This window comes from Hippoglossus stenolepis, chromosome 3, assembly GCF_022539355.2.
Source record: "Hippoglossus stenolepis isolate QCI-W04-F060 chromosome 3, HSTE1.2, whole genome shotgun sequence".
Lineage (NCBI taxonomy): Eukaryota > Metazoa > Chordata > Actinopteri > Pleuronectiformes > Pleuronectidae > Hippoglossus > Hippoglossus stenolepis.
In genome coordinates this window covers 25426410-25441978 of record NC_061485.1, presented here as the reverse complement: position 1 = coordinate 25441978, position 15569 = coordinate 25426410, and the positions used below count along the sequence as shown (strand labels likewise).

The following is a 15569-nucleotide window of genomic DNA, read 5'->3' as shown; positions in this document are numbered from 1 at the left end:
TGGTGTATTATTTACATAGGACAACGGTCTGCGGGAGGGAAGGGCTGGCGGCTCCTCTTTGAAACGGTCACTTTTGCTCTTTGGGCTAAGCCTGGAGTACGGTGAAGTTTAGAGCTGAGCTACTAGAGGGAAAATACCCGATCCAGTTCAAGACCTTTCGCCAGCAACAGTTGTCATTGTAGCTGGTGACATCTACAGCTGCATTTAAATCTTTCATTTCCTGCAGCTTGTAAGGCATTGTTAACTCTGTGAGTTGTTATCGTTTAGCTCTCGAGGTTGCACTCTTCGAAATTGCAGTTTTGCCATAAAATTGATTATCTGCTCAGCCCAAGTGAAGATGGGAATAAAGAGGTGTCATTAAGCCAATCTCTTCAGTTACTCCCCTTAATGTGCAGGGAATGGTGTCATTAACTTTCTCCTGCCCCTGCACCTTGCTCTATCTGTAATTTTATGTGTTTCAGCCCCTCAATTATCGGCTAATAAGAAAATATTCTTCTGTGTCCTGTTCTTCCTCTCCACGCAGCCGGCTCAATCAATCTGTCGCTCACCTGGAGCTAATGATAGATTATTAGGAATAACCTCCTGCCATCTCTTTGTTCACGTGTCTCTCCTCTGTCTGTCCGTAGGAAGGCGAGACAAAAAGCTTGACGGTTGTTCTTCTTCGTGAGGGCGGATCTCTGGGTTTTAACATCGTAGGAGGAAGGCCATGCGCGGTAGGTTAAAAGCCGAGCGATCTTGGAGGCTTTCATCTCCCTCGGTGATCAGCCAAGTGTCATATGGCAACCCAGGAATGAATAGCACATACTTAAGAGCACCACAAGCTCTCTGTGTACTGACTGACACAGCTTAGTCATGCATGTGTTTTGTAGTCTGTGGATAGATGGACCGCATCTATCAAGTTTTATTGTGTTTATATATTGGTCTGGTTTAGCGGATTTGGCATCACAGATTAAAAAAAGTATAATTAGTTTTATGAGAGTTAAATCTGGGATTATGGCTTCGACCACAGTTGTTTTGTCTCTAATTGAGGGGATTTCGGTGGTGAGGTAAACACAGAGGAGTGGAAAGGGTCTCTTATTCCGCCCTGAACCTTTCACAGCCACAATGTTTCTTGCCTCGGGGCTCTGAAGTGAATGTCATTAATGATGCCGCTTGTCTGCTGAGTGACGGGTTGAAAATATCTCAACTCTGTCTTCCATACATGGATCTCCTTTCTGCCGATCCTATTGAAATGGTGTTTCCCCTGTATCCCTTTCACCGGGACTGCACTCAAACTGTTACGGGGCACTTTTTCCACAGCCACAGTGACGCACATTTCTGTAGTGATATTTAACACAGTGAAACTTTCTATTGCTGGAAACTATAAAAAGTGTGTGTGTGTGTGTGTGTGTGTGTGTGTGTGTGTGTGTGTGTGTGTGTGTGTGTGTACCCGACTCCATGGTCTGGTAGATTTGCAGCCTTGCTCACTGTTGTGACAGAACCCATGTATCAAACTCAACCAGAAGAGAGCGGAGATGATACTTGGCTTTTTCTTTCCCTGCTAGCCTCAAATCAACAGTCTGTGTAAGAAGCTATTCATTAAAATGGAAATAGCTAATATCCCTGTAGCCTCAGACAAGGGCGTTTCATGTGGCTGTTATTTTGGCATGGCTTGGTAAGAGCAATCAGCTGCCAGGTTTTGTGGTCTCTACAAGGGCTAGTTTGTCCACAGCTCTCAAGATAGGAGTAATTGTATGGCAGGGGAGTGAGCTTGTTGAAGCATTGCTGCAAATTCACTGTACTTGATGCCACTGAAAGAGGAAGCAGAGCAGAAATGACTAATTAGAGTTCGCACTGTGACTGTGGGGTTTCCTCAAGTGTCCCTTTTTAAATTGCTGTTGTTCACCGTTGTTCTGTTCGCTACCACTCAATAGGGTGATTACAATGTGTTTTTGTTATTAAATCAACAATAGGGCTGGGCAATTAAACAATATCAATAATTATTGTAATTAAATTGCCGTGATCATCAATAGCGTTATAAAAAAAGTTCAATATATATTGATATAATGCTTAGGAGGGTTAAACTTAATAGAAATAATGTAACATTTATCGTGATATTGACCGTTATGAATATTTCAATCTTAATATCGACACACTCAGTAAAAGGTATTTGGTTGGTGAGTTCAACCTACGTGAATGTTTACATGAAATCCCTGAGCTTTTTAAAGTAGTTTTACAAAGCTTTATTTATTCAATGTTTGTTCTAATGTCACAATGGGTGGGTGATCTGATGATTTCATATTGTTAACCATCTTAAAGCAAAGTGTCGATCGCAACATTTGATGTCCTACTTATTCCCAGTTTACCCACATAGTGTCGATCCATGTAACATTTACAAACCAACAAAAACCTAAACTCCTGGATAGTTATGATGACTGGCCAGAATGTATCTCTTTCATGCATGATATATACTGTATGTTTATCCAATGTGAAATAACATCATGGCGGATGAGGAGCTGCTGCCAAAAAGGACTCAATGTCTGCAGTGTGGTTCAGTCAGATATTCCTTCTATTTGTTGACTTTGTCGGCCAATGATTGGCATTTCTAAGGTAATGCGAGTGTTTCACTCAGGTAGTTTCAACCCCACCCATCTGCACATCACAAGTTCCTGAAACATAAACACTCATCAATGACTGAGGCGTTAGAGCAGTCAAAAAAATTGATAAAAGCAGCTATTCTATTTAATTTGTGAAACAGTTTGTGAAAGATCTTTTTTTTTAATTCAGTGGTCCAGTGTTATTGTTGACTGCTGATTTCAGCTTTATTTAGTATTCAAAACTCGGGTTTTAATGACCATTTTGTTAATGGAATATTTTGTTGTCAGGATATTCTCTCCAGTACATGTCAAAAGTGGGAAGGAAGGTCACAATACAGATTGATCATGTGTAAAAAAGATAGTGATATATTTTGGTATATTCGCCCACCCTTTGTTCACACTACTTCTCTCCTTAACAATTAAAGCTCTGTGCTTTTCTTATGCTGGAGATAATAACTGCTGTTTATTTCACAGGATGATAATGACGGCACTTCAAATGAAGGGATCTATGTATCCAAGATCGTCGAGGATGGTCCAGCGGACAAGGAAGGAGGCCTTCAAATCCACGACAGAATAATAGAGGTATGTGTAGCCCACCCTGTCGTGTTTCCTGGAGCAGGAAAACAATGTGGAAGTCAATGTGGTGTAGATGTGGAACTTGGATTATGTGACAGCTGCTGTCTGCCCTATAAAGATGACGAGAGCGAGGAAGCACGAGACCATCACTCCGCATTTCTGTTCCAGTGACCTCTGGAAATGAAACTCGGGCTGAAAGCAGCAAATGTGACGCATCGCATGAGCATTTTACATTTTGTGCTTTTATATCAGCTCGAAATGGTAAATCCTGCAGACAGCTCAAGTTTCGACATATGCTTCTACCAATCAACACTCAGGCAAAGCCTTTGTTAAGTGGGGCATCACTGCAGATATGCCGAGATAAACCTGAGGCGAGGATGTCTGTCTTTGGTTTTGCTGAGTGAGACGGAGCCCTGCGTTCGCTTCCTCGCTGACAAATCCCTTATGACAGTGCTGCCGTGTAGCGTCCTCCTCTCGCCTTTTAAACAGAATCTCGTGTGGAAGAGCCGGCTCACCCCGAGGTCAACTTGAGGGATGCGTCGAGAAACTCAACATCACAAAGGTTGCTTTTATAGAACAGTTGTCAGCCAGGGTCTCACACAATGACTGCATTGAACAATGAGATTTATGTGGATTACGAGTGTGTATTACCAAGTGCCGCAGGATGACAAATATGGTTTGTCATAAGCTTTATTGTCAAACCTAAGTGAAATTGCCCCCAGGGCTTTTTGACCATCACATCGCTCGCAGAGATGTTTGTGAAAATTGTTTACAAGAAAAGAAGATGCCAACATCTGGGCTCTGTTGATTGTTCTATCCTGTCATTCATGCAGTCAAATGCAAACGACTTACCTCACCCTGGGGTCCTAAATAATGTTGCAATCATTGCAACACCATACCTAGGATGTGACATAGCCTCTTTTAAATTTCTTCAAGTAACCCAATAAAGGGTCTCAAAGCTCACTGCAACTTGAGATTTGTCATGAGATCCCTTAACAGGTTGAGCCAGCAGTTCACCTGGATCCGGGTGTTTCGAGGTCAGAAAGAGACACTGCGTTTGGGCCACTAGCAAGACGACGAACATGAATCAGTGGAAGTGTGTGTGTTTGCGTCCATCTGTAGTGTCTGTTTTTACGAGCTTGCGTGCATCTGCGAGCGCAACAAGGTCGGGTTTAGTCATGTTAACGGGCCAGATGTTGCTGTATTTTGTTACTTGAGACCATATCTTGTGGTGGATTTAGTGTTCAGATAGCCACTCACAGCCATTCGGGTAATTTAGGATAATGCTGCACTTGTGTTTGTCTTGTTTCGGAGCCATTGTGAATGAAGTCACGAAATCTCTCCGACAAGGAGAACACAGGAGCGCAGAGGATGTGAAGAGCCTAAGGAGGTAGCAAAGCACCCTATTAAGTGACCCTTTCTTTTCAAGAGATGAGGTATTAGTGGACAAAAACCAACAAAATAAATCACTCAGCCATTGAAATAGAAATGTATAGACGGTACAGAGTTGTTGTTCCACATTGGAGCTTTTCATCGGATGGGAAACCTGATAGTGGAGGTGGTTCATATTTCCAAAAGAATTTCCCTTTGTTAGGTTATTTAAGCAACAAATTTCCATGTCATGATTTGTCCGATGCAACGTCATTGTGACATGTTTATAGTTTAGTGGGTTGCATCTTTAACCTCAGGTGATTGGATCTGTGGTTGACAACGGTGAATCAAAGGAATTTAATCCCAAGCACCTAAAGGGAGTTTCATCTTCGTGTTTTGACCTTGTGGCCTGAAACCAACCGTAACTTTGTCTTATTTAAAATCTTGTGTGGGACGTGGCGCGTTAGAAAAGCATAAGCCTACTAATGTGGTTTCTCATCACACCTTGTTCTTATTTTGGGAAGATTCTTTCAAACTAAAGTACATACACATAAAGATACCATAGTTGATTGAGAGAAGAATTAATCCATGGTCTGAAATGTGAAAATCAAACAGGATGTGAGGTTTTTTGGTGTAGTCCTGTGTGATGTATCATTTCTTTAATTTTAGGACAGTATGTTGATTATTTTTTAGATACAGCTTTTAATCTTACAGTCTGGGCAGAGATTCATCAAGGCTGCTGTTGACCACAATGGTTACAATCAATCCATCATTTAATTGATGACTGCAGTGTGAATTGGCACTGACAAAGGGAAAAGGTTTGAATCACCAGTTTAAACCTCAGTGCAAAGGTTGAGTTATCTCTTGTCTGTTTAAGCTCAGACGTGTTTCTCGGTTTAAACCTTTCAGATTCATCCAATGCTTTAAAATTCTGCATTCTATCAACCACTTCTTGAAACCATTTTATAGTTTTTTTGGACACATTGTGGTAGTGGAACAAACTCAAAACACAACACTGACACATTGTCACCTTATAAAGTCGGCATGATGAATATGTTAGCAATAGCTCTTCCTTGTTTACATATTCAGCAGACACAGGGCAACGTTTGCATTTCATTTGGAGTCATATTTCAGGAGTCCCAAACAATAAGTCCAATGCTCTTTGTCTTTTTAGCTCTGGTTTTATCTCCACCAACTTCAGAGGGAAATATCAGTTTCTTTATCTGCTAAATCCTTTACATTTTTTGTAAGCTAGCACGAGCATACGGTGAGTTAATCAAGTCATTTTTAGTACCAATACTGTAATTTTCCTTGACAGTGGAATGGAAAACGTTAGTTTTTTTTCTCAAACACATGGAATGTGGCTTAGCGGCAAACAGAGGTGATAATTTTGACAGCCACAACGCTGCTGTGGGGATCAGCCGCTCTGCAAAAGGACAATCATGTTACATGGAGAAGGGAAAAGCGCGTTCGCTTCAGGAGGCAGTTAAACTACAGCTCCGTCAAGAGCCGTAGCGCTGTTTTCTCTTCCTGCAGCAGAAGTGTTAGTTCCAGTAAGTCTATATGGATGTAACATGTACATGATGATCCACAGCTACTCCTTCTATAACAGGCTCTTAGCGGGGGAGTGTGATGGCAGATGGCTGTCCTCTAACGCAGCTACAGGCTGGTATGATTCAGCACATGAATGCCTCCTTGTTCATCCAGACATTTTTCTCATAAAAACCTTGAGGTGTGTTTGCTTTTGCTCCGCAAGCACTCTGGTCGGGATCTGTCTGCCACGGTTAGATAAATAAGTTTGGATTCAGTTTAATAGTGGGACTGGTCGAGAACTACGGGCTTTTTCTTTAGCCATGCTATACTTTCTTTGATAATTTATGATTGTGTACTTGAATGTTGTTGACCATGTCAATGTAACCTTTGCATTTAGTTTTCTCTCTTGCTTCACATTAAGTATTGCCGGATGTTTGATTTCTGAGTATATCCATATTCCCACTAAAATGACTTTCATCAAGCCTGTTTTGCTTGTGCAATATGACTAAACCCATGTTGCAAGAGCAGAATGACTGTGCAGGAGCTCTCAGGGTGAAGGGGGAGTTTTCTGTGTGGGCTCCTGAGTGTGAAAATAGGAAGAGAATGGAGACGCCCGGGCTGCTGTTGTAAATGTCGCCTTGTAAATCCTCAGCAAACATTCCCAGGTCGCCGAGGGTGAACAGCAACAACTACTTTAAAATAAACTGACATTGGGAGATGCCAGTTCCAATATGGAGGATGGGTTTGTGTGTTGTTTTGGGGGGGTTGGGTGAGGGGCTAACCAACAGGATAGTGTCCCAACTATAACTATATGTAATTAGAATTGGACAGTGAAAATTGGAAGGGCAGCATTCAACACAATAATGTTTTTATTCAGTGTCAACTACTCAACATGCGACAGGGTGTCTTAAAACTTTGAGCCAAAAATAGCAGGAATGTTTACGCTGGCACAGTTTTGTAACAGATGATGCAAGTCGGATTAACTGGCGGTTACATCTGTTCATTTAACCTGTTTGAGATGCATTATGCATTTTTTATTTTTTATTTTGCTTAATTGGCTTGTCGAAGAGCAGGAGGAATATGGTGGAAAAAAATGCTAGGGGTCACAATTAAATGTGTCTGAAATGCAAAAGAGGCTGCTCTAAATACACTGACTTTATTGGTGGCAAGGGCATAAAAGTAAAGACTTTGATGACCAGATCAACTTTATTATGCTTGATAGATCCTGTTCTTATTAGCATATCGCTACAGCTTATACTACTAATTATTAAAGAATCAGTGAGGCTAAAGTTAATAACGTTGTAAATGTTTTAAATGAAAGTGGCATTTCACGTCTGTATTTCAAACATGTGACTGTGACTCTCTTTCAGGCAGCACATGTGTTGTTTCTTTCTTGTCATTAGCCGTGTGAGTTGCGAGGTTACCCACAGTGAGCCACTAAACACCTCAAACTGCCCCGCAGCTACTTAAGTATCAAATCACCAGGCCAGAGACAGCTTAAAAGCCAAGCCAGATAGCACTTAGCAGTGACTGACAGAAATGTGAGGCGAGCTCTAGTGGAGGCGGGTCGGAGGCGTGCATGTCAATGAGCTTTTATTCTTCTCCAGGGCGAGGAAGATTGAGATATTTTAAGGATTTTGTGAGAAATCTGAAGCAAGTTGCTGCCTTTTTCTGCCAATCATGGCTAAAAGTTTCCTTTTAGACTTTTTAAGAGCGTAATGACAAAAGTCAGGTCAGTTTTATGGTCGATTTAGTGAATGATCAGTAATGTCGTGTATGTATTTTATGGCATATTACACAACGCTACTTTCAAGCATCATTTTCCGAGTTCAGAATGAAACTGTTTACCTGATGGTTCCACTCATGATTGTTGTGTTCAGCCTTGGTTGCTTGGAGTTTACTAAGTTTCTAATAAGCCTATAATTTTGGATGATATTAGCCCTATCAGTATTAGATTATGTTTGCCGATATAAACAATTCTATTTTACAGACTAAGCAATGCAGAAAATATGTGCATTTTTGTTTAGTTTACATAAAAAACATTTTTTAAATCAAGTTCTATATGTTTGGTTGTATTTGTGTTTTCTTTTTAATTATAGTTATTTATAATAAAGTTTATGGTTAAACTGTACAATATCCTGGAAAAAAAGCATCAGTTACATTTCTTTGTCATCAGGATTTGATAACGACTTTTGAGGAATAAAAAATGTATATATTTCAAAAATTTGTATCAGGCTTTCACTGTTACTGAATCTGCCTAAAGGTGATTTTAGGACGCCATCAATCGTCCTAGATAAATAAAAAGTCTCGTTGAATAGTGAATGGGAGAATGGTGCGATTGACTCCACTCCTACTGTCACCAATAAGTCGTTGCAGCACATGGCATCCACAGCATGTGCCAAAAGTTCTTTAGGTGTTATTTCTGACCCGGAGGGCTATGAGGAACAGACGTAGAAGTTGTTTCTCTTAGGGGATCACATGTTGTTTGGCATTTCTGAGGCAAGAAGCGACCCTTTGTCAGAGTCTTTATTAGATTTTGGCCCCTGCGCAGGCAGCGTGTTTATTCCCCAGATGGGCAGGCCAGGCAGAATGTGGCCCCGCTCCGCTGCTCCTGTCTGGCCCATAGACGGGATGAATCCACCCAAGGCTAAGCGGGGCCAATCCTAGCAGTGAGCCACATTCCTGTGCCCCGTGGTCCAGCTGAGGCCGGAGCAGGACATTAACAACAAATCTAACTTTAAAGAGTCAGTTTAATCAGCTTCTGGTGGTAGCTGCATGCTGCTGCCCTTTGCTGAGCTGGTTATAAGAAGCGAAGACAAGCACATCTTTGTTTTCCCCTGCTCCATATGGGGGGAAGAGGAAAAAAGTTTTTAAGATGTGGAGTCGTGTCAGTCTAGAGATGGTGTGAGGTGAGCTTAGGCTTTGCTCCAGCCAAGAGGCGGCTTTTGTGTCTGTCCCTCGCCACACACAGAATATTGTACTTTCCACTCAGTTTAAACAGCTTGCGTCCTCAAAGGCAAGCCGACACTTGACGATTTTGCGGAGACGTCCAGTCTGGGCCTACTGTAAATGTGTTTGCTCTGCTCCAGCCCAGTCTCAGCCGGCTCCTTGTTCATCGGGGCTAGTGGCTTAATTTATGGCTCCTGAAAGGTTTCGACGGGGGCAGAAATAGACAGTTGTCATTAAGGCTAATTTTCCTGCCTATCAATCACAGGCCTTGTGTAAATGGATCAGCAACAATCGGCTCAGGTTGCTCTGCCAGCTGCTTCTCATGTCAGCCCCTGACCCCCAAGCACAGACTGCCCACTGACTCCTAATTAACTACCCTCAATTAAACCCTAATAGGCTGATTAACAGACCCTTAGTTGTGCTGTAATGGCCCGTCGTTTCCTCCCAGTGCCCCTCTGAAATGCATCCTGACTGCAGCATGTTAATCACCGCCCACTCGCTCGCTCTCTCTCTCTCTCTCTTTCTCCCTCTGGCCTTACCAGTGTCTCTCTGCCTCTCTCCGTCCGGCAGGGCAGAGATGAGCATGTTCAAATTCCTGAGACAAAATGTTTGGCACCATATTTAGATAAATAGACTGATGCACAGATAATCGTAATAGATAAATTCCTGACACATACTCATTTCTAAAATGATCAGTTTAAGTGTTTACATAACATTTGAAATGCCTTGGAATTTGAACAAAACTATTAAAACAACGGTAAAATGAACTCTCTCGTAACAAACTAAAAACACACGTCATTGTTTCTTTACTGATCCATGACCAACAAACATTAAAAACTGCATGATCCTATAGTTAGAGATTAGATTTTTGATCTTTTTAAAGTTATTTGACATAAGAATCCTCCTACCTCCTCGTTCATTCAGTAGCGGTTCTTAAGCTTTCTGTCTTTCAAATGTCAAGTTGACAACAGTCAACATCTACAAAAATAGTTATCAGTTACAGATCTGTCAACTCCTTATGTGAGGGAATATCCTGTATTCATCATGTAGCATTTGGTCCTCGAAACAATTTCTGCATGTATTTTTGGAATAAAATGTTAAAAATGACATTGATTTGAAACCAGTTTTATAATTAATTTGTCATTTTAGACCTCAGTAAACATACCGAGCATGGTTTCAGCCTCTCATTTTGGAGAATTTGACGCTTTTCTATCTCATATATAGTATTTAACCAAAATTAAAATAATCCTTATTTGCTGCCTTAAATCCTATATAAAATATCTTTTGTCAAATTGGCAGCAAAATGTCTCTACCACAGTTGTTATGTTCATCTCCACTGTGGTCGAGTCTTATTCCATTTGTCTTGTAACCGCAGCTCCCAAAACGTTTTGTAACGGCACCAAAATAATACAACACGCCAAAGTAGCTTTCTTAATATTTAATATGATCACAGCATGTATCTCACAAGGGAACGCGATGGGAATGGGAAACAGTGGCACAATCCCCCAAAACCATCATCTTAATAGAAGTGTTGACATTTTGCACCAGATTTATGTTTATGTTGCGTGTAGACCACAGTTTAAAACTGTTTCTACATTTTCAAAGTTGTAAATCTTTGGTTTGTGCTGCAGACGAGGCAGAAATGTTGGAGACTCGAAGTCTTACTCATCTCTGTCTGAGGGACACTCTGCAGGGACACAAAAATACCTCACTGTATCCGACCGGATCAAATACCACTACTTATCATTGGTCCTGTATAGAGGAAGTTTATCCCACTTAGAGCTGATAGATAGAGCAGTATAATAGCAAAGATAAAAACTAAATGAGTGGTAATTGAAGGAATGCTCCATGCAGGGAAATCAATTAGGTGGAGAAACTGGCTACCACGCCTCAGTGGTAGAACTTTAGAATAAATCACGAGATGTTGACAAGCACACAGCTCTGTTTGTCGAAGTTTTCCAGTTACATTTTAATAGAAACGTACATTGTGTATAATTTCCGCTGAACAAGGCGTAGAGTTGGCTAATCTGACACAACAACTGGATTCCTGCGAGTGTGTTTTACGAGTGGTGCCAACATGGTTATGATACACGGAGGGACTTTCCTACTTTATGACACAGATTCCATCTCTTGACTTGTTGGCAGCAGATGTTTGTTTCTATGGGAATGGCCATAGGCTGACAGTGATTTAAACATGGTCTGTGTGGCACTGTGTGATCCAACATGGGTCCTTCCAGAGATTATAGGTTATAGATTTCACTCATCAATCAAAGTGCCAGAGTGCGCTTGTCTCCCCTCTCATATGGAACCGTTACAGTCGCCGCTTCAGTGAGATGATGAAGTGGACTTCATTTCTTTTCCCAATGACTTTTAACCCAACTGGCTGTTAATCATGTACTGTCGGCTCGACTCTTTTTTTGTTTCTTCTTTTTTTCGCAGTTACATGAATACTCAAAAGTGAAATCTGAGATTTTAAAACTTCCCTTAAGGCTTCTCCAACTCCTGTCTGCCCTTAAGGTCTCAATAAATTCCATTCTGAAGCACAAACCTCTAAACTCATTAAACTTCATTGTTCCTCGCAACTTTAATAAAGTGCAAGACTGGCCATCAACAAGGGCAGCAGAGTTATACAGAGGAGGATGGGTCAGGGCTAATTATTTTTATTCTACCTGTTGGCCTGCGTTGAGGTACTCTACATTCTCTGTGAGGTGAGGGGACTTGCCTCAGGTTGCAGCCTTCGCTTGGATCAGTCGGAGACGGAGTGTGATGAATGTGGTGCGGCAGGTTCAGCGTGCACTCAGCAGTCTGGAGCACTCAGTCTCAACTTAATGCAAATGAATCTGACCTGTTACGATGCGTTTGGCTCATGATACTCGGACCAACTGCCAGTCTTGGTGTGTTTTAGGTGGAATATGTGTAGGCTGCCATGTGTGGCACAAGAATTACCTACACAGTGATATATGTGCACATTAGCAGCATTGTATCTGTTCTACATTGGTTTATTTGATTTGATACAGAGTGGCTGCGTGTCCTTAAAAAATAAGTCTTAAATTCAATTTTACAAATAAAAGGCCTTGGGAAAAAATACATTTTCTTAAATTCAAATTAGATGAGTTTTGTTTTTTTCAGGCACGTCACCATGAGAATGTCTCCACTCTGCCAAAGAAGAAGACAAATCCTCAGTTCTGGTTTGCTCTGCCTCGTTAGTCTGTCTCTGGTTACGTTTATGGTTTAAACCAATGCCTTTCCAATCAGCCTTCTAACTAGCTTATTGGCACTTATTGGCAAGTTTAACGATAAGTGACTTGAGAATGATGAGTACTCGTGGTGGTTATAGCCAGTTCCTGGAAGTGTATGAAGCAAACCGCATTGTGTGTTAAAAGTCTGAGAAACTCGGATCATCGCGGTTGAGTCTAATGGACCTGAATGTGCTTGCTTGGAAAGTACATTTTAATTTACAGGTCAGGTTTTTCCATCGCAGGTTTGGTCTTAAAAAGTCCTAAATGTCACTTTTTTATATCGGTAGACTCCCTGTGGATGATGCACAGCGCTTCTCCTGAATGAAAGTGACAGTGAAGGTTTCCCTGCACATTCTGCCTGTATTTGCTGGTCATGGTGCCTATTCTCTTATACTCCATATTTTGAACATTTGCTTAAATTGAACCAAATCACCAAAGTTACTCAGCCACTTCAACATTCACCACTTTGCATGGTTTATCTCTGCACACAGGACTTTTCTAAAGTGTTTCGCTCCCTCACATCCCATGTGCCGGTCCGACCTTCAGAACAAGCGTGAGACTGTTGTGAAGCCTTGCGAGCCTAATCAGCCTCCGCACGCTGCAGCACTGAGGCCGCGGCCGCTGCCAGCAGATGTTAGATTTCATTAGGACTCGACAGATGCAAAACACACAGGGCTGACATCACCGTACATAATTGTCCCTCCTGTACATGACAGATGTTCAGTGATATCTGAGCTAATTGGACCACATGAACACACATTTTTTGCAGAGAACTATGGCTTATGTGCCTTAACTTTACATGTTTATTTAGTCTTGCAGTGTAAAATGAATATGAACACCTGCTCTTTTTTCTCCTTCACTTTGCTGACTAATCCCGATGACACAACCCGCTGCAGAGTCACCAACGCTCCCACTCTCCCCAGCCTCTCGCTGAGGTCTGAAGCTCCCCTCCATTCAGCAGCCAGCTAGTGGAACCGACGGCCGCTGCGCAGCCTTTTCTCATGCAAATGTGTGCAAATAGAAAACATTGTTCGTAAGCGTGGTTCTCCGTCTGTTACGCCGCTATGCGCTGGCCTTTCTCTTGTTCCCCTGGGAGAGATGTTCCTTTTCAAGTGTTACCTCTCTGTCTCATTCAAGACTTCCTCTTCCCTTTAGAAAAACAGCCCGGAGGAACGGCCAGAGCTGGCTCATTGAGCAGGCTTTTCAGGGACAGGGAGTTAAAAAAAAAAAAAAAGGGAGAGAGATGTTCTGCAGGCGCCTCCCACAGACACCCCACCCTCTGAGGATGAGTTATTCTATAGTGGGAAGTGAAGGGTTCTCTCCCTATACTCCCCTTCCCTGAGAATATACAGGTGCTTTCCTTGTAAGAGCACACTTCCTTGTCTTCTATTTCCACATATATGCAGTGATATATGCCATATGCTCTGCATCACTGAGTAACCAGAAAAAAATACAGCTTTTCCCTGAGTCATCACTGAATAACTTGCTAGACGCTACTAGGGTTTTGAATCACACTATTCAGAGGCCACTTGTGAAAAGGTGTTGAGTTATGCAGTGAAAAAAACCAGAGGGAGCGTGCAATTTTATGAAAAGCATATGTTTAATAACTTGTCTCCTCTATTCACGCTGATCCACTGTGCATTTTGTCCTCTACTTAAAATGGTACACCTTGTACCTGGGGTCGAATAGGTTCTGTCCACAAATTCCAGTAGATTAGTACGACGGTGCTTAGGCAGGGAAAATAACTTGCAGGCTCAGGAGAAGCCCGGGACCACCGGCTGAGAGCGCAGAGCCCCGTGCCAAGGTCAATGCCAAGGTGTCAATAAAGATACCTGTGCTCCCCGCTAACAGAGGCCTGCTTTGATTAGAACCTCAGCAAGAATATATGTAGCATTTAATCAGAGACGTATGCCAGCGGACGCACAGTGCCAGCCATTTTGTCTTGGAGTGAGATCCACAAAGATTTTTTTCTCCCCTCGTCTTCTCTCCGTATTCCAGCTGAGTGCTTGGCCAAATGCGTGATTGATATGTGCAGGTGGTAAAGGATATTCCCCTGAGTGAGAACTCCCAGCGAACTTAAAAGAGAATATTTTCCCTCTTTGCCACTTTATGAAAACAGTAGTCTCAAACTTGGAGCAGGCCAGGAAAAGAAAGAAAAGGAGTAATTTAATGTCTCTAACGTCATGCCTATCCTGGCTGGACAATAGGCCTTTGTAAGTCCATTGTGGGTTGTTTTTTTTCTTCAATGCTCATAACACCATAAGCCCCGCTGCCTTGGGTTTACTTTTAAGCACAGGGAAATTAAGCCTTTTGTCACTACAGTTTCCACGCTCCCTTCTTCTGTGACAGTTTACCTTGCAAATAAATGGAAGGAGGCCGCGAGTGCCAAGAGGGAAGATGGAAAATAGTTTTGCGAGGGTAAGGCAGGGAGGCTTCTCGTCTGCAGCGGGCGGAGGTCTTCCAGTTTGTGTGTGTGCGCATCGTCGAGTCCACATAAACTGAGATTAACCTTTTTAAACTCTTGTAACATAGAAGTGGAACGCAGTCATATACCTGGCACAAAGATGAAGTTTTAAGCTTTATAGGTATAATCCGAAAGTAAACTGAGTTTTGTCATCTAAGTTTCTTCTTTTTTGTTTCGGTGTCTGTTGGCTTAGGTTAACGTTAGGGTTAGGTTTAAGGTTGGGGTTAACCTGAACCCTGCTTGAATGCTCGATTTCTGCTCTGTCTAGCTTTCCTAAGCACAGGGTCACCATCATCTCTCAGCCACGGCCTAGATTCAGACCAGATATCTATGTTCTCTTTTGTTTTCATATCATATAGCATCATCTGGCCCTATTCTGCCTGGACACGCTCTCTTGGCGATAACAGAACAAAAACAACAGATAAATATGAGAGTTCAGGAATCCAGCCACCTGAAGCAGGGCAGAGGTAGATAACAACGAATTTGGAAATGTTATCACTCAGTTTGTCTTTGAAACACTGTGGGCAGACATCACATTTGACGTAGTTCTGTAATTTAAATCCCAAAATGTCTTCTTTTCGTCTGTCAATACCAAGAGTCAGAATGTGAATGTCATTACTTTGTCTTTGCCTTTTATTAACGAAGAGTAGCTGTAGTCTTTCTTGGAGAAAGGGAGCCTGTGAAAGAACAAGGCTGGTTTTCACGCTGTGGCCTCTCTGCTCTCTGGCCATGCTATATCAGGCCAACAGCTGCTGTCTCTCAGCGAAGGCATGCTGAGTGCCGGGGCTTGGTTTCCACACACAGCGGATCTTACACAAGGCCCTTTATTTTTGGGCTTATGGCTTACAAAAAACACACACA

At 42.1% G+C, this 15569-nt stretch overlaps 1 protein-coding gene across 2 annotated transcripts in view; it reads left to right on the top strand.

Moving 5' to 3' along the window:
* Positions 1 to 15569, top strand: part of pdzrn3b (PDZ domain containing RING finger 3b) — a 99130-nt gene that overhangs the window by 6743 nt on the left and 76818 nt on the right. Inside the window, exons 2-3 of one of the 2 annotated variants that reach the window (XM_035147978.2) lie at positions 627 to 713; positions 3051 to 3158. In XM_035147978.2, coding sequence (XP_035003869.2) covers positions 627 to 713; positions 3051 to 3158 — 195 coding nt within the window. The remainder of the gene's footprint in view (positions 1 to 626; positions 714 to 3050; positions 3159 to 15569) is intronic. The other variant, XM_035147988.2, reaches the window with a different exon arrangement.